General features: G+C 43.6%; 1 protein-coding gene across 1 annotated transcript in view; it reads right to left on the bottom strand.

Moving 5' to 3' along the window:
- The window catches only part of LOC137677168 (transcription factor RFX3-like), a 202,016-nt gene that overhangs the window by 86,655 nt on the left and 95,440 nt on the right, over window positions 1-19,921 (bottom strand). Inside the window, exon 4 of the mRNA XM_068424419.1 lies at window positions 15,439-15,694. Within this exon, the coding sequence (XP_068280520.1) occupies window positions 15,439-15,694 (256 nt within the window). The remainder of the gene's footprint in view (window positions 1-15,438; window positions 15,695-19,921) is intronic.

The raw sequence follows: 19,921 nt of genomic DNA, 5'->3' as shown, positions 1-19,921 counted from the left end.
TGGCAAAAGAGGTAGCAAAAATATTGCTTAAGGAAATAATACCGAGATTTGGGGTACACTTCATAGCAGAGGCTGTTCTAAATTTGGCTAAAGTGTTAGGGGTAAAATGGGATCTCCATACCCCATGGAGATCTCAATCAAGTGGAAAAGTAGAAAGAATGAATCAAAGCCTAAAGAGACAGATGAGTAAAATTTGCCAAGGGGCTCAGATAAAATGGCCAGGTGCTTTACCCTTAGCTTTGCTGTGAATACACATCCAGCCTAGGACTAAAGAAAAGGTTAGTCCTTTTGAAATCATATACAGTAGACCCTATCAAGTGACAGAAACAGGAGTTGATCCTGAGATCGTGGGGAAACATTACCTGAAAGAATATGTTATCTCTCTAGGAAAGGTTTTGTCCTCTCTCCACAGGTACATCACTGTGAGCGCACCACTATCCCTGGACGTGCCTGTGCATCAATACCAACCTGGAGACTGGGTGTACCTGAGGATGTGGTCAGACGAACCGCTAAAGAAGTGGAAAGGACCTTTCCAGATTTTACTCACCACCTACACAGCTGTCAAGCTCGAAGGAGTCACTCTGTGGATACATCACGGCAGGATCAAACCAGCATCATCACCAGAATGGACTGTCAAACAAGAAGGACCTTTATGTTTAAGATTAATTCGGGGATCACAAAGTTCTGGGTTCTCTCTTGCAGTTGATACAGATGGGGAGGCCAACACAGGCATAGATAAAAACTTAATTCTAACTTTGATAGAAGGGTTCAGCAGGATGCACAATCTTACTAGTGTTACAGCATGTATCCCAATTCCTCATTCAGCCAGTCAGCCTATCCCCTGGGGTATCATACCAATGAATTCATCCTTGTTGGAAGCATATGATAATATCTCAGATGTCTTTAAACAGGCTAATGCTTCCTATTATTTAGACAGAGAGAATAAGTGTAGACAAAAGGGTAGCGATGTTTTGCAATGCTACTCATTGGAGATCAGGAGATAACAGGACAGTATTCGGGAGGGGTGCAGAGGAACAGTGTCCCAGAGGATCGCAACCCTTAAATGGTCAGTTTATGCAAACTGCATTAGCAGCCTCTGGCGGACAAGCTGCAGGTTTATTGAGACTTTGTGTTACTAATAATGTGACCACTGCTCCAGAATGTACTAACCTTAGGAAGAAACTCAAAACTTGGACCACACCTTTGGGAGGGTATTGGAAATACAAGGGGAAAGGTAGATTGGTGCTTTAATTGGGGCACAAAGCCTATTCATAACATCAGCAGAGCTAATTGGAAGTGCCACAATGTCTTAAATCGTAGTAAAATATCGATCCTAAGTTCTACTTTGATGATGATAGAACATTGCAAGAAACAAAATTTTTCATATGGAAATTGTAGACAAGAAACTCCATCCCCAGGTTACGCAACGTGGGTCATGTCAAATGGACATTGGACTACTCGACTACGACTAAGTACAATAACTAGACAGGTGACTTTAGGATTATTGGCCCTATGTCCTACATGGAAAGAGAGTCCAATCAAAGCCCAATACTGGGGATGAATTAAAAGAGATATTAAAACAGAAAAAGACCCTGATACTTCATAGTATCATAGAATGGTTTGGGTTGGAAGGGACCTTAAAGATCATCTAGTTCCAACCCCCCTGCCACAGGCAGGGACACCTTTCCAGTAGACCAGGTTGCTCAAAGCCTCATCCAACCTGGCCTTAAACACTGCCAGGGAGGGGGCATCCACAACTTGTCTGGGCAACCTCTTCCAGTGTCTCACCACCCTCACAGGAAAGAATTTCTTCCTAATATCTAATCTAAACCTACCCTCTTTCAGGTTAAAACCATTCCCCCTCGTCCTGTCACTACTTGTCCTTGTAAAAAGCCCCTCTCCAGCTTTCCTGTAGCCCCTTCAGGTACTGGAAGGCTGCTAGAAGGTCTCCCCGGAGCCTTCTCTTCTCCAGGCTGAACAGCCCCAACTCTCTCAGCATGTCTTCATAGCAGAGGTGCTCCAGCCCTCTGATCATCTTCGTGGCCCTCCTCTGGACTCGCTTCAACAGCTCCATGTCCTTCTTATGTTGGGGGCCCCAGAGCTGGACGCAGTACTCCAGGTGGGATCTCATGAGAGCAGAGTAAAGGGGCAGTATCACCTCCCTCGACCTGCTGGCCACGCTTCTTTTGATGCAGCCCAGGATGCGGTTGACCTTCTGGGCTGCAAGCACGCACTGCCGGCTCATGTTGAGCTTCTCATCAACCATCACCCCCAAGTCCTTCTCCTCAGGGCTGCTCTCAATCCATTCTCTGCCCAGCCTGTATTTGTGCTTGGGATTGCCCCGACCCACGTGCAGGACCTCGCACTTGGCCTTGTTGATTTTCACGCGGTTTGCACAGGCCCAGCTCTCAAGCCTGTCCAGGTCCCTCTGGATGGCATCCCTTCCCTCCAGCGTGTCGACCACACCGCATAGCTTGGTGTCGTCGGCAAACTTGCTGAGGGCGCACTCAATCCCACTGTCCATGTCGCTGACAAAGATGTTAAACAGGACCGGTCCCAATACCGACCCCTGAGGAACGCCACTCGTCACTGGTCTCCACTTGGACATTGAGCTGTTGACCGTAACTCTTTGAGTGCGACCATCAGTCAATTCCTTATCCACCGAGTGGTCCATCCATCAAGTCCATGTCTCTCCAATTTAGAGACGAGGATGTCGTGAGGGAGTGTCAAATGCTTTGCACAAGTGCAGGTAGATGACTTCAGTTGCTCTTCTCCTATCCACCAGTGCTGTAACCCCGTCATAGAAGGCCACCAAATTTGTCAGACATGATTTGCCCTTGGTGAAGCCATGTTGGCTGTCACCAATCACCTCCTTGATTTCCATGTGCCTCAGTATAGTTTCCAAGAGGATCTGCTCCATGATCTTGCCAGGCACAAAGGTGGGACTGAGTGGCCTGTAGTTCCCTGGGTCTTCCTTTTTCCCCTTCTTGAAGATGGGGGTTATGTTTCCCCTTTTCCAGTCAGTGGGAACTTCACCAGACTGCCACGACTTCTCAAAAATGATGGATAGTGGCTTAGAAACTTCATCTGCCAGTTCCCTCAGGACCCATGGATGTACCTCATCAGGTCCCAGATACTTGGACAGGACCTTCCGCAGCAGTACAACTTGAATGGGGATTCCAAAGTTTTCTATTACCAGGACTAATGGCTTTAGAAAATCGAATGTTAATAGAAAATTTGACTTGGCAAGTAGAAACTTTGTCAAGAGCCACTCAAAAGGGATTCCAAATTGTTAATAAACAGATCTAAGCCAATACTAAAATGACTCTGCAAAATAGACTCGCCTTAGACTTGCTATTAATCAAGGAACAAGGAGTGTGTAGATATCTTAAGTTAGACAAAGAACACTGCTGTATGCACATCCCAAACATCACTGATAACCTGCAAGAGCAATTGGACAAAATGAGGAAAGTAGCAGAAGACAGCAGGGCAATCAGGGATGCAGCAGAAAATAATTGGCTCAAAAAAATCCTTCAAGAAGTAGGTGGATTGTCTTTAAAGGGATGGTTAGCCACATTTTTAGAGGGAATAGTTTATGTAGTCATAATTATAGTTATTATAGGTATCTGCATAGGTTAAGAGAACCATTGAGAAAAATATATGTGTCCTGGTTTGGCCTAAACCAGGCCGATTTTCCTTTCAGTGATTTTTGCTTTCAGCTAAGTCTCCTCTAAGTAACTGCATGTTTGCAGACAGTGTCTGCCTCCAAGACTGATAACGCCCGAAGTTTGTAGTTATCGCTGAGGCACCGGTAGGGATGTTGTGCAGTAAGGCTCTTGCTGTACTTATTCTTAGAGAAACCAAGGTCACTGATGAATTCCTCACTGCTTACAAGTGAAGAGCCGAAGGGGGGTTGCAGCTGCAGTGGGGAGCAGACAGGGCAGGTGACCCAAAATTGACCAACGAGGGTATTCCATTCCACACACGTCATTCTCGGTATAAAGGGGGGGGATCACGAGGGTCGCGCCTTTTTCTGCTATGGCCGGTGTCCAAGGAGGACTCCGTCTGTTTTCCTGCTGCCCCCGATCCCGATCCGTGCGTCCCTGAATACAGCTCTCGACCGTTGCTAGGCCCAGCCTGGGCCTTCCCGGAGCCTGCCCTGCAGTGCCGGTGGTGACGTGGCTGACTTCAGGGGAGCTCAATCTTGGTTTTGTATATATATTTGTATATATTTGATTATTTCTATTATTATTATTATATTTTTTTTTCATTATTATAGTTTATTAAAACTGTTTTAACTTTCCAACCCGGAAGCCTCTCTCCCTTTTCCCTTTCCCTTTCCCTTTGGGGGGAGGGGGGGGGATAACAGAGGGCATCTGCCACAGGTTTAATAACTGGCCCAGCTTTAAACCGTGACAGATTTATTGGTGCCCAACGTGGGGCACGAAAGAAGCTCCGACAGGTTGCTCTGATAAGTCGAATCCCAGCTCCAGTGGGAGGAGACCCGGAGAGCTCAGCTGAGAGAGTATCGGAGTTCTTCCTTTGAGATTTACGAGGGGTTGGAAATTAAAACAGATAGCGAAGATGGTAATGTCATTTTTGATCGCTGTGCTATCTCGTCTCTTTATTAAGCCTTTTACAGAGTTAAGTGTAATAATACCTTACTTGCCGTTGTTTGTTAGTGTTTATGTGCAGTTTATCATTGCTGGGTACTGGTCAACATGCATTGTTTTGTTATGGCGTTTCGTACGGATTTATGTCGTGATAAACTGGGTTGTTACTGCTCTGACCTCGGTAGCAGAGATTTTATCTGCGCACTCTGGGAGTCCTTTAGCTGATTCTGTTAATGATTATACTTCCAATTTTACTTTGGGAAATAGTACCTTCTCCTTTTCTGCCAAGGTGATTCCACTAGATTTTGCGAAATTAGGATGGTGCTGTCTAGGTGGCATGGTTTTATTTTCGTTTGTCCTGAATGTGTTTCTGGTGTGGTATGTGATTAGATGTCAGTGCAGCAACAGCGGTAGGTATCATGCTGCCCCTGTAACCAGGAGAAAACACAGAAAGAAATCAGCTAGTAAAGTGAAGGATGATGACTCAGAGCCTTCTAAGGCAGAGCCAGCACAGGACCCAGGTGAGGGCCCTTCTCAGGCAGAGTCAGGGCCTGACACAGAGGGGGGTTTCCTTGATCGTCTTTTTAAAGCAGACCCATTACACAAGAAGGACAAGAAAGGTCCTTCTAAAGCAGAACAATCACAGGAGGACTCGGACTCGGAAGTAGAAATAACCTACCACTCCTTATCCCTGAAAGAACTGCGAAATATAAGAAAAGATTTTAGTCGTTATGACGGTGAGCCAATTATTACCTGGTTGCTCCGATGCTGGGATAATGGGGCAGATAGCATAGAATTGGATGGTAGAGAAGCCAGACAGTTGGGATCCCTGTCCAGAGATGGTGGTATTGATAAGATGCTTCCAAGAAGGTCGAACAGTATCAGTCTCTGGAGGCGACTCTTGTCAGCTGTAAAGAGCAGGTATCCCTATAAAGATGATGTTCTGAGCCACCTAAGCAAATGGACCACTATAGAAAAAGGTATTAACTACCTTAGAGAACTGGCTGTGCAAGAGATCATTTATAAACACCCTCAGGACATTGTAGATCCTGTAAATCCTGATGAAGTGGAATGCAACCGATCCATGTTCCGGAAGGTTGTGAAGAATGCTCCACCGACATATACCCATACATTGTCAATATTAGTCTGGGGAGAAGATCCTATGGCACGACCTAACGTGGGCGAAATGGCTAACTATATGCGACAGTATGAAGATAGTATTTCTTCCCCACTGCAGGCCCGTGTCTCGGCTGTGGAAAAACTGACTAAGGAAAACAAGGACTCATTTAAACAACTGTCAGACAAACTGTCCAGGATCGAGAATAAACTTGACTCTCTACCTACACAGGCCCGTGTTGCAGCCTTTAGGAGGAAACGCCCTCCTACTGGACCAGCTCAAAGGAAACGGGACACGTCACGAGGTATCCTGTGGTTTATCCTGCGTGATTATGGGGAGGACATGAACAGATGGCATGGACAACCTACCAGTACCCTACAGGCGCGAGTACGTGAGTTGCAAGCTAACAGAAATACCAGTGAGAATTTTCCTAGGAGGATGGCTGCTCCAGTTACCAATGAGCAGGACCCCAGTCAGGGTAGATGGGCCTCAAATCCTTTTTTTCCAAGAGTGAATAGGGGAAATGAAGGTCCAGTCCCCGTGAGCTGCACGAATCCAGTTTTTAATTAGAGGGGCCCTGCCTCCAGCCAGGAGGAGGAGAGGGACAACCGAGTTTATTGGACTGTGTGGATTCGATGGCCTGGCACATTAGAACCACAAAAGTATCGAGCCCTGGTAGACACTGGTGCACAGTGCACCCTCATGCCATCGAATCATAAAGGGACAGAATCTGTCAGTATCTCGGGAATAACAGGGGGATCTCAAGAGTTATCTGTATTGGAGGCCGAAGTGAGCCTAACTGAAAATGAATGGAAAAAGCACCCCATTGTGACTGGTCCAGATGCTCCGTGCATCCTTGGCATAGACTACCTTAAGAGAGGGTATTTTAAGGACCCAAAAGGATATAGATGGGCCTTTGGTGTAGCAGCTGTAGAGACTGAGGACATTAAACAGCTGTCTACCTTGCCTGGCCTCTCAGAGGATCCTTCTGTTGTGGGGTTGCTGAAGGTTGAAGAACAACAGGTGCCAATTGCTACTGCCACGGTGCACCGACGACAATATCGCACCAATCGAGACTCCCTGATCCCCATTCATAAACTGATTAGACAATTAGAAAATCAAGGAGTGATTAGCAAGACTCGCTCACCCTTTAATAGTCCTATATGGCCAGTGCAAAAGTCTAATGGAGAATGGAGATTAACTGTGGACTATCGTGGCCTAAATGAAGTTACACCACCTCTGAGTGCTGCTGTGCCAGACATGCTAGAACTTCAATACGAACTGGAGTCAAAGGCAGCCAAGTGGTACGCCACTATAGACATTGCTAATGCATTTTTCTCTATTCCCTTGGCACTAAAGTGCAGGCCACAGTTTGCTTTTACCTGGAGAGGTATCCAGTACACCTGGAATCGACTGCCCCAGGGGTGGAAACACAGTCCTACTATTTGCCATGGACTGATCCAGACTGCACTAGAAAAGGGTGGAGCTCCAGAACATTTGCAATATATTGATGACATCATTGTGTGGGGTGATACAGCAGCAGAAGTTTTTGACAAAGGGGAGAAAATTATCCAAATTCTCCTGCAAGCTGGTTTTGCCATAAAAAGAGGCAAGGTCAAGGGGCCTGCCCGGGAGATCCAGTTTTTAGGGATTAAATGGCAAGATGGGCGTCGCCAGATCCCGATAGAGGTGATCAACAAAATAACAGCTATGTCCCCACCAACTAACAAAAAGGAAACACAAGCCTTCTTAGGCGTTGTGGGTTTCTGGAGAATGCATATTCCAGATTACAGCCAGATTGTACGCCCTCTTTATCAGGTGACCAGAAAGAAAAATGATTTTCAGTGGGGCCCTGAACAACAACAGGCTTTTGAACAGATTAAACAAGAAATTGTGCATGCAGTAGCCCTTGGGCCAGTCCGTATGGGACAAGATGTTAAAAATGTGCTCTACACCGCAGCTGGGGACAATGGTCCTACCTGGAGCCTCTGGCAGAAAGTGCCAGGGGAGACTCGAGGTCGACCCCTAGGATTTTGGAGTCGAGGATACAAGGGCTCCGAGGCCAATTACACCCCAACTGAAAAAGAGATACTGGCAGCATATGAAGGAGTTAGAGCTGCCTCAGAGGTAATTGGTACTGAAGCACAGCTTCTCCTGGCACCCCGATTACCAGTACTAGGCTGGATGTTCAAGGGTAAGGTTCCTACTACTCATCATGCAACTGATGCTACATGGAGTAAATGGATTGCATTAATTACACAGAGGGCTCGAATAGGAAACCCTAATCGCCCAGGAATCTTAGAAGTGATTATGGACTGGCCAGAAGGCAAAGACTTCGGAATGCCACCAGAAAAGGAGGTGACACGTGCTGAAGAAGCCCCACCATATAATGAACTACCAGAGGATGAGAAGCAGTATGCCCTGTTCACCGATGGATCCTGCCGTCTTGTAGGAAAGCATCGGAAGTGAAAAGCTGCTGTATGGAGTCCCATACGACGAATCACAGAAGCCACAGAAGGACAAGGTGAATCAAGTCAATTCGCAGAGGTAAAAGCCATCCAGCTGGCTTTAGACATTGCTGAACGAGAAAAGTGGCCAAGGCTGTATCTTTATACTGACTCATGGATGGTGGCAAATGCCTTGTGGGGGTGGTTAAAACAGTGGAAGCAAAGCAACTGGCAGCGTAAAGGTAAACCTATTTGGGCTGTTGAACTGTGGCAAGATATTGCTGCTCGGCTAGAGAAACTAGTCGTGAAGGTACGTCATGTAGATGCTCACGTACCTAAAAGTCGGGCAACTGAGGAACATCAAAACAACCAACAAGCAGATCAGGCTGCTAAAGTGTTCCAAATAAATTTGGACTGGGAACATAAAGGTGAACTATTTTTAGCTCGGTGGGCTCATGACACTTCAGGTCATCAAGGGAGAGATGCAACATACAGATGGGCTCGTGACCGAGGGGTGGACTTAACTATGGACTCTATTGCACAGGTTATCCATGATTGTGAAACATGCGCCGCAATTAAGCAAGCCAAACGGTTAAAACCTTTGTGGTATGGGGGACGGTGGTTGAAATATAAATATGGGGAGGCCTGGCAAATTGACTACATCACACTCCCTCAAACCCGCCAGGGTAAACGTTATGTGCTTACCATGGTGGAGGCGACCACCGGATGGCTGGAAACATACTCTGTGCCCCATGCCACTGCCCGGAACACTATTCTGGGCCTTGAAAAGCAAATTTTGTGGCGACATGGCACACCAGAGAGAATTGAGTCGGACAATGGTACTCATTTCAAAAACAGTCTCATAGATAACTGGGCCAAAGAGCATGGCATCGAATGGGTATATCACATCCCCTATCATGCACCAGCATCTGGGAAAGTTGAACGATATAATGGGCTGTTAAAAACTACCCTGAAAGCAATGGGGGGTGGAACCTTTAAAAACTGGGATAAGCATTTGGCACAAGCTACCTGGCTAGTCAACACCAGAGGATCTATCAACCGAGCTGGCCCTGCTCAGTCAGACCTTTTACATACAGTAGAAGGGGATAAAGTCCCTGTGGTGCATGAAAGGAATCTGTTGGGAAAAACTGTCTGGGTTCTTCCTGCTAGGGGCAAAGGTAAACCCATTCATGGGATTGCTTTTGCTCAAGGACCTGGATGTACTTGGTGGGTGATGCTGCAGGATGGTGGAGTCCGATGTGTCCCTGAAGGTGATCTGATCTTGGGTGAGAATACTTAATTCTGAACTGCATGATGTTAATTGCTGCATAATACTAACAGTGTTCATAAGTGTCTTTCAGGTTGAAGCAGTGGTGATGAGACCGGAGCTAGCTGCAAGTGGCGTCCAGTAACCTCCTCGAGACTGACATCTTTAACCTGCAACCCGTGGGCACGAACTGTGACAAAGCTCATACCATCTTTCCTACCCTGGGAGACTCCTAGCCAGATGGAAACCCACAATCCTGAACTAAATGAACTTGATGAACTTTTTTCTTCTGTATAGAGATGAATCATAAACTAATGTTATCTGTATATATTTTAAAATGAAAAGTTAGTGGTGATCTGAGTATGACGTGAATGGTATGGAATAAGGGGTGGAATGTCCTGGTTTGGCCTAAACCAGGCCGATTTTCCTTTCAGTGATTTTTGCTTTCAGCTAAGTCTCCTCTAAGTAACTGCATGTTTGCAGACAGTGTCTGCCTCCAAGACTGATAACGCCCGAAGTTTGTAGTTATCGCTGAGGCACCGGTAGGGATGTTGTGCAGTAAGGCTCTTGCTGTACTTATTCTTAGAGAAACCAAGGTCACTGATGAATTCCTCACTGCTTACAAGTGAAGAGCCGAAGGGGGGTTGCAGCTGCAGTGGGGAGCAGACAGGGCAGGTGACCCAAAATTGACCAACGAGGGTATTCCATTCCACACACGTCATTCTCGGTATAAAGGGGGGGGATCACGAGGGTCGCGCCTTTTTCTGCTATGGCCGGTGTCCAAGGAGGACTCCGTCTGTTTTCCTGCTGCCCCCGATCCCGATCCGTGCGTCCCTGAATACAGCTCTCGACCGTTGCTAGGCCCAGCCTGGGCCTTCCCGGAGCCTGCCCTGCAGTGCCGGTGGTGACGTGGCTGACTTCAGGGGAGCTCAATCTTGGTTTTGTATATATATTTGTATATATTTGATTATTTCTATTATTATTATTATATTTTTTTTTCATTATTATAGTTTATTAAAACTGTTTTAACTTTCCAACCCGGAAGCCTCTCTCCCTTTTCCCTTTCCCTTTCCCTTTGGGGGGAGGGGGGGGGATAACAGAGGGCATCTGCCACAGGTTTAATAACTGGCCCAGCTTTAAACCGTGACAATATGTAAGTAGTGAGATAATAAATTTAACTACTTCCAAAGGGGGGAATTGATACCAGACGGTTTAGTAAAAGTAGGCCTCAGAGTAGGCCCTAAAAGGCCTACTCTGTGTAACCTTTAGACAGAACCAATTTTCTTTTCAGTAATTTTCCTTTCAGCTAAAATAACCGCACTTTCTGAAGCTAACGGCATGTTTTGCAGACAGTGTCTGCTTCTAGGACTGATAACGCTTAAAGTTATATCTATCACTGACTCTTGCTTGTGCTTATTCTTAGAGAATCCAAGGTCTCCGTTAAATTCCTCACTAATTACGAAGAAGGGCCAAAGATAAACAAGACTGTGAACAATATCTTTGTAGTGTCTTAACTGACTTGATTCACAGCTCTGGTGCCAGGAGAAGAGAGAAATTCTGTAAGAACCAGAACAGGATCTTCTCCTTGGAGCCACCTGCATGTGTCAACAGAAAGGCATCAACCATGCTTGTGCAGAAGCGGGGTCATACAGTGGACAGCATAACTATGGGGGGATTATGACCACCAGAGCCCACCCAACACCCCTTCCCCAATTTAGTACACATATGCAAAGGCAGTTACATAATATGTTAGCATATGCATAAGGTTTCTTGGAATAGGTGGGCTTTTCTCATGAATTGTATGAATATTCCTTTTTCTATAATGTATATAATGAGTGTGCTTTTGTCTCTTGGTGGACACATTAGGTGGAGCAATCCCCCATGTCCCTCGGCCGAATAAAGTAATGCCTTCTCATTAATGCTAAACCCAGCGTCAAGGTGTTTTATTCCCGATTTTGGTGACATGGCTACATATTATTGTGATCTCTTAAATTCTCTGTAAGCATAAAAAAATATTATGATGGTGCAGGTAGGATGAGGATTAAAAATGAAATGAGCTCTAGCTATAGCTGGTACAAAGCATAGAAAAATTGAACTGCTGTGTTGCTCTAGTTTGCCTGTTTTATTTATACCTTCTAGTAAATTTAAAACTGAGTATGTGTTTGAGGTCACAGTTTAAGCTGAACAGTTTAGGTTTCAATTGACTCTTGCTTGTATGAGTTGAACCCTATATATCAAGAGCCTAAAATTAATTAGAGATGTCAAGAACTAATTAGAGATCTCAAGATTGTTGGCAGCCTGGGCTGCAGTGATCATGCCCTGGTGGAATTCACAATCTGGAGGGATATGGGCCAGGTGAAGAGTAGAGTCAGCACCCTGAATTTTAGGAGAGCAAATGTTCAGTTGTTTAAGGAATTAGTGGATGGGACCCCCTGGGAAACTGCCCTCAGGGATAAAGGAGCTGAACAGAGCTGGCAGCTCTTCAAGGACCTTATCCTTAGAGCACAAGAGTTCTCGATTCCCACATGTAAGAAATAGGCAAGGAAGGTAGGAAACCAGCATGGTCCAGTAAGGAGCTCCTGGTCAAACTAAAGTGCAAGAAGGAAATGCAGTAGCAGTGGAACCAGGGACATGTATGCTGGGAAGGATATAGGGATGCTTCCCAGAGGTGTAAGATGGGAATAAGGAAAGCTAAGGCACAGCTGGAGGTAAATTTGGCAAGGGATGTGAAGCATAATAAGAAGGGCTTCTACAGGTACGTTGTCCAGAAAAGGAAGATTAAAGAAAATGTATTCCCCCTGCCCCGATAAATAGGACAGGAGAACTGGTGACAAACAACATGGAAAAGGCTTAGGTACTCAACAATTTTTTTGCCTCGGTTTTCAATGAAAATTTCTCTTCCCAAATCTCTCAAGACCCTGAACCTCAAGGCAAGGACTGGGGGAAAGAAGTTCCTCCCATCATAGGAGAAGAACCTGAACATACACCACTCCATGGGACCCGATGAGATGCATGCCAGGGCCCTGAGGGAATTGGATGAAGTAGGTGCCAAGTCACTCTCCATTACATGTGAAAAGTCATGGCAGTCAGACTACGTCCCCGGTGATTGGAAAAAAGGAAATATTGCATCCATTTTTAAAAAGGTTAAAAAGGAGGACCCTGGGAACTACCAAATGGTCGGTTTCACCTCCGTGCCTGGGAAGATCATGGAGCAGATCCTCCTGGAAGACATATCAGGGCATATGGGTGACAGGGAGGTGATTAGAGACAGCCAACATAGCTACACCAAGGGCAAATTGTGCCTGACTAATCTGGTGGCCTTCTACGATGGAGTGACTGCATCAGTGGACAAGGGAAGAGCTACGGATGTCATCTACCTGGACTTCTGTAAGGCCTTTGACATGATCCCCCACAACATTGTGGCTGCTAAATTGGAGAGAGATGGGTTTGATAGATTGACTGTTAGATGGATAAGGAACTGGCTGGACCAGTCTGGATGGGAACAGCTGTAAAGAACATCCTCTATATTGCAGCCGGGGAGAACGGTCCTACCTGGAGCCTTTGTTTGTGTTTGCTGACAGCATGTCATCTACACTTTGATCCAACATTAAATTAATTGTTTCCACTTATTGAATTCTATTATCAATTTTTAATACAAAAATTATGACATGATATTTTGCTTGACAACAAAAGGTTGTCATCTGCAGATGATGTTCTGATTCAATTGAGAAGAAAGTTTTTAATGTCTAAAGGTTTTTTTTTTTCAAATATAAAGTAATTCATAATAACTAACATGACACAGGAATATTTTTGCCATTTAAATATTTTAAAGAAATATTATTTTTCAAATTTACGTCACTTTAGAAGATTCGTTGCTTTTGCTTAGATAAAGCCACTCTCATTCTGCCTGCACTTTGTAATCATGTTCCATGAAATATTTCTCAAATGAGTGAAAACATTTTTTACCTGATTGTACAAAGTCAAGAAATAAGATGAAGTGTTGCTTTTGTTATTTGATATTTTTTAATGAGGTTTTTACTCATTGCACTGGTTTCCAAAAGTAAAATTATTTAATTTTAGTAGCCTTTTTGACCAAAAAAACCTTACTTGTCCTGGTTTCATGGGATAAAATTTATAGAAGCAAGTTTCTGTTAGATTTTGTTTCAGTTTGTGGCCAGCCATGGTGATCAAGGGCAGCTGACCCAAGCTGGCCCACAGGTGTATTCTATATCATTAACATCGAGTTCACTATAAAAGGGAGGGCTTGGTGGGAAGAGGTGGGGCTCTTTTGCTATTCCCCCTCCCCTCCCCTCCCCTCCCCTCCCCTCCCCTCCCCTCCCCTCCCCTCCCCTCCCCTCCTTTGTATTCTCAATGATTGTTATTCTTGGAGCAACTTGCCAGCGCTCTGTAGCTAAGTGTAATTTTGTGTGTTTTGTTGGTTTCTTTATTTTATTAAATCTGTTTAACTTTAACCCATGAGTCTCCCTCCTTTTCCCAATTTCCTTCCTTGGTCAGGGCAGAGACATTGGGTGAGAGAGCACCTGTTATTGTTTAGCCCCGGGTGTGGGCTAAACGAAGACACTACTCAAAAAAAAACTATTAAATAAATGCTATTTAATTGTCCTATACCTTGCTATGAATCCCTTCATGACAATTTTCAACTCTTGTTACTGCAAGTGTCACAAGTTCTCTTGCACACTATTTCCAAATCTCTACAACTAGGTCAGAATGTCATCAAAAGTTTGGTAAGTTTTCATTAAGGCTATCCAGCAAAGCAAGAATAAGCATAAACCCATTTACATCCCTGGAATTCCTTAAGGGAAAGGAACATGTTTGTCTTCATTGTTTTTATGGTAGTAACTACCATGGTTGTAACAGAGGGCATTTTTCCATCCCTTAAGACATTTCCACAATGAGCTGATCGTGAAATGGAATTGAGAAATACCATAAACAAGTAATGACAATGAAGTAAGATAATATATTCTTAGTATTCTGAACAAGTAACGAATATCTTGAAATAAGCTACAAAGACAAACATCACATGGAGTCAAACAAAAAATGAAGTCAAACATCTCTATGATGAGCTATTTTATTTAAAGTTTATATTAAATATAAAATGTCTTTTTTTCTTTTTTAGAAAGAAAGATGAAATGTCTAAAGAAGCTATTTCAGGCCCCAATCCTGTAAATTTTCAGTCTCATCCACATTCTTATGCATGCGAGCATCCCCAGTGCACTGTGATGGTTTTGGCTAGGATAGAGTTAATTTTCTTCACAGTAGCTAGTATGGGACTGTGTTTTGGATTTGTGCTGGAAACGGTGTTGTTAATACAGGGATGTTCTAGTTATCGCTGAGCAGTGCTTACACAGAGTCAAGGCCTTTTCTGCTTCTCACACCACCCCACCAGCGAGTAGGCTGGAGATGCACAAAAAGTTGGGAGGGGACACAGCTGGGACAGCTGACCCCAACTGACCAAAGGGATATTCCATACCATAGGATGTCATGCTCAGAAATAAAACTAGGGGGGAGGTTGGAAGGGGGCCGCTGCTCAGGGACTGGCTGGGTATCAGTCGGTTGGTGGTGAGCAATTGTTTTCATTTGCATCACTTGCCTTTCATTTTTTTTCTTTGTTATTTTTTTCTTTTCCTTCCAGTTTTCTATTTTTTTTTTTTAATTATTAAACTGTTTTTATCTCAACCCATGAGTTTTCTCACTTTTACTCTACCGATTCTCTCCCCTATCCCACCAGCGGGGAGTGAGTGAGCGGCTGTGTGGTGCTTAGTTGCCGGCTGGGATTAAACCATGTCAGCACTCACTAATACTATTCACATTCACAAAGTTAAACTAAATGTAAATATTTGCAAGACAAAGCCATGTATTACTGATTCTGCCAACATAATATGCTTTTTGCTACAGAAATGTGTCAGCACATAGGAACATCATAGTGACTAAGAAACTATCCCCAAAGATTTAACATAGTTCTGAAGTACTTACCGTAGCTGGGGAGGCCCGTGTTGTATGAGTCACTGAATGACCAGAATTTTCCATTGAATTGCCAATCAGATAGGTCCCTCCTGAGCTGCCAATGAGCTGTGCTCCTGCAACACCCATCTGAATCCCTCCGGTGCCCACCATACTATGAGAGGAGACCACTGTTGTTGCCTGTGCAGAACTTCCTTGAGTATCGAAGTAATTTCCCCCAGTGTTTTGGCTATACATCTGGGTTTCCGTGTAAGGATAAGTTGTTCGACTTCAGAAAAAGAAAACAAAATAAGTAATAGTTATTTATTTGGATTATTTAAGTGAGGGAAACATCATTGTAGAGAAGAGTGTACAGTTGCTATAAACAAACTAAATAGGACTGGCAAACAACCCCTTCCTCCACACAAAATAACATTTCATTATGTCAAAAGTACTGAGTAATTAACTTGGATTCACTGTTAAAATAAGTATTCATTAAACTTCATGGAAAATGTTTTCAGTCCCATCTGAAGAGGGGTGGAGAAAAGTATGACAAGAATTGAAAAGATGAGAGGAAGATCTCATTCAAGTATTAATACATTATATAGTAATTTATAAAACTGTTGTAACTTTTTAAATCCTACAGTCAAAGCTGGTTTTTTATTTAGATGCCATTTATTTTGTATACTATGTTACAAAACTGTAAACATGACAAAAAAATGTCAGCCAAGATGGTCCTATATACAAGAGTCCTATAAATGTTTTGTATTGATTTTAAATTCACTGAAACTCTGGCTGAAGCTTGAAATTCTGAGCTCATTTGTATTTTAAGACATGCAGTTAGTTCAGCAGAGTGAAATTTTAAATTGGACAATAATATGTACAGTGTTATGATGAAAAAGTAATAAAACTAAAACAGAATTACAATTTGTGAAGGGATTTGTGAAGGGGATTAAAAAAGACAAAGGAACAGCAGTAATTTAACTCAGTTCTTTCCAACTATTAAACATTTGGGCCTCATTAACCAGTTAATCTTAAACTTTTCACTTAACTCATGAATCTTATGTCATTCTTCACTTCATGTTCATAATGACTTGGATCATTACCCTTTAATGGGTTATAATCTTTTATTAGTTATTGAACAGAGTGGATATTTGGTCCTGTATACTAACTTGGACTTTCAAACTGATATAGCTCAAAATACACAAGTAAATAACACTCATTAGCTTTTCTAAAATTAAGAATGTGAATTTTCCAGTAATTAAAAAAATTTAGCCAATGTTTCATGACCAACAAGCTTTACACCATGGCATGTGTTACAATAAAATAATTAAATGATAAAAATTAGTTTATTCACCCAGATGATAATTTTGACATTTAATCATAAAATCCTATAATGCTTCCTAAATTCAACTGGCACCAACATTTTGAACCCATAACAACAACCAAGTCAGAGCTTCTATGGTATTAACTATGGCCATCATGGATTCTCCCTTGTTCTTCAGAGACAGAAAAAACCTCTAAAACTTAATTTTAATACCCTAAAAGCTTTTCAAGTTATGTACTATATTACTTGTTTTCGCAGTTAAGTAAGCTAATTTTTTTGTTTGTTTGTTTTATTCTTGGTATTTCAAAAGCTTTAAGAGTAGCTATGAGAAATTCACAGTTAATCTAGAGGGACTACAGTGCAGTCTAATGAAAAAAACCCACCCAATTAAAAAAAAAAGGGGGGGGAGGGGAGAGGAGAAAGGCTCCAGAACCTGTATAGTCATCTAGTAGCACCTTCTTTTCAGAGCTAGAATCAAGTCATCTTTTACATTGCAATAACATGTGTGCAGGCAAGATGGTTTGGAGAAATCTCCTTGGATATACCTGATTGATTTTATTAAGCTGGGGCATCACTGAATGCCTCCAATGGATGGTAAAGTCAAGCATCTGCTACCAGACCAGATGTTATATCTTTCTTAGAACCAGGCAATTTAATAAACAGCCCTATTTAATAGAGGGTACTTAAGGAGAACATGATGATGGAAACTTAGGGGAAATAGTTCAACAAGTGTCTGCCAGGGGGGTGGAACACTGGAATTTCCCCCAAAAGGGGAAAGAAAAAAGTAGATATTAGTAAGATAAGGAAAAGAACAAAGGCATGAGATCATTGTTGACAGTAAAAATAGCCCTGGCCAGAGGAAATGGTACAAATTATGTCTGCAAGACAAATCTCGCTTGAAGAGGTGGAGTCCAAGAGGTGGGTCTTAGAAGCCCAAAAGGTTGATGCAAATCCTAGAGAATGCCCTCATTTCTTCAGTTCATTTCTCCCTCTCTTCAATAGGCTACAACTAACAATACTGAAAAGATTACTCTGTCCAACTGACAGGGAGTGCAGACTCTGCTTAGATTCTGAACTCTTCCAAAAATAGTTTTAAGTTTTATTCATGTTTCCAGATCTCATGATTTATTCTTCCAAATACATTTTCATTTAATAAAATAGATTAGATGCCAAATTATCCTTTGTCTGCAGCTGATATGCAGGAAAGATGAAATCTTAGAATTTAATAATTCTTTTTATTTAATTTTATCCACATAAAATCTTAGCTAACCAAAACTTTGCTAATTTGTTTAATGAAAAAATTGAAATGGTATAACTTTTGAAAATTAAACCAGTATAATTACAACCCTGGGCTTGAGAAGAGCAGATTCTGGCCTGCTCAGGGCCCTGCTTGGCAGGATCCCATGGGAAACTGCCCTGGAGGGAAAAGGGGCCTGGGAGAGCTAGCTGATCTTCGAGGACAGCCTCCGCAGAAAACAAGAACAGTCTAATCCAATGAGTAGAAAGGCAAACATAGAATGAGTAGAAATGAAAGCATAGAATTATAGAATCATAGAACAGCCTAGGTTGGAAGGGACCTCAAAAGATCATCTGGTCCAACCTTTTATGGGAAAGGGAGTCTAGATGAGATTATCTAGCACGCTGTCCAAGCACATCTTGAAAATCTCTAGCGATGGGGATTCTACCATGTCCCTGGGGAGGTTGCTCCAGTGATTGTTCTCACTGTAAAAAAATTCTTTCTTATGTCAAGATAAAACTTCTTCCACTGCAACTTTTACCCATTGCACCTTGTCTTCTCCATGTGGCTCCTTGTGAAGAGAGAGCCTCTGTCCTCTTTGTAGCTGCCCTTTAAGTACTGGAATACTGAGATGAGGTTCCCCCTGAGATGCCTTTTCTCCAGGGAGAAAAGACCTAACTCCTTCAGTCTTTCCTCATAGGGCAGGTTCTCCAGCCCTTTGATCATCTTTGTGGCCCTCCTTTGGACCCTCTCCAGCCTGTGTGTGTGTCTGTCTTGAATTGTGGAGACCAGAACTGGACATAGTATTGCAGGTGCGGCATGATGAGGGCTGAGTAGAGTGAGATGATCATGTCTCTATCTCTGATAGTAATGCCCCTGAGGATGCAGCCCAGGATCTGATTTGCCTTTGTAGCTGCAGTGGTGCACTGCTGACTCATGTTCAGCTGCTTGTCCACCAGGACCCCCAGGTCCCTTGCAGCAAGGCTGCTCCTCAGCCACACAGATCCTAGCCTGTACTGGACTCTTTGGTTATGCTGTCTCAGGTGCAGGAATTTGCACGTCTTTTAAATTTCAAACTGGCAATCTCTTTTCCCACACCTCGTGAGTAGATGGACTGCAAGGCAGGGACTGGGGGAGCAAAGTGCCTCCCACTGTAAGAGAAGATCAGTTTCGTGACCACCTGAGGAACCTGAGCATACACAAGTCCATGGGACCTGACGAGATGCACGCCAGGGTCCTGAGGAAATTGGCTGATGTAGTTGCCAAGCCATTCTCTATGATATTTGAAAAGTTATGGCAGTCAGGTGAAGTCCCCGGTGACTGTAAAAAGGGAAACATTGCACCCGTTTTTAAAAAGGGTAGAAAGAAGGGCCCTGGGAACTACCAACCTGTCAACCTCACCTCTGTGCACGGGAAGATCATGGAGCAGGTCCTCCTAGAAGCTATGCTAAGGCACATGGAGGACAGGGAGGTGATTCGAGGCAGCCAGCATGGCTTCACCAAGGGCAAGTCCTGCCTGACCAACCTAGTGGCCTTCTATGATGGAGTGACTACATCCATGGACAAGGGAAGTACTACAAATGTCATCTATCTGGACTGTAAGGCCTTTGACATGATCCCTCACAACATCCTTCTCTCTAAATTGGAGAGATATGGATTTGATGGATAGACTATTCAGTGGATAAGGAATTGGCTGGATGGTCTCATCCAGAGGGTAGTGGTCAACGGCTCAATGTCCAGATGGAGATCAGTGATGAGTGGTGTCCCTCAGGGGTCCATACTGGGACTAGTACTGTTTAATATCTTCATCAACAACATAGTGGGAATGAGTGCCCCCTCAGCAAGTTTGTGGATAACGCCAAGCTGAGTGGTGTGGTTGACATGTCTGAGGGACGGGATGCTGTTCAGAGGGACCTAGACAAGGTCGAGAAGTGGGCCCATGTGAACATCAT

This window comes from Nyctibius grandis, assembly GCF_013368605.1.
Source record: "Nyctibius grandis isolate bNycGra1 chromosome W unlocalized genomic scaffold, bNycGra1.pri SUPER_W_unloc_2, whole genome shotgun sequence".
Taxonomy (NCBI): domain Eukaryota; kingdom Metazoa; phylum Chordata; class Aves; order Nyctibiiformes; family Nyctibiidae; genus Nyctibius; species Nyctibius grandis.
The sequence above is the reverse complement of the archived record's forward strand: the minus strand, read 5'-3'. Positions and strand labels throughout refer to the sequence as shown.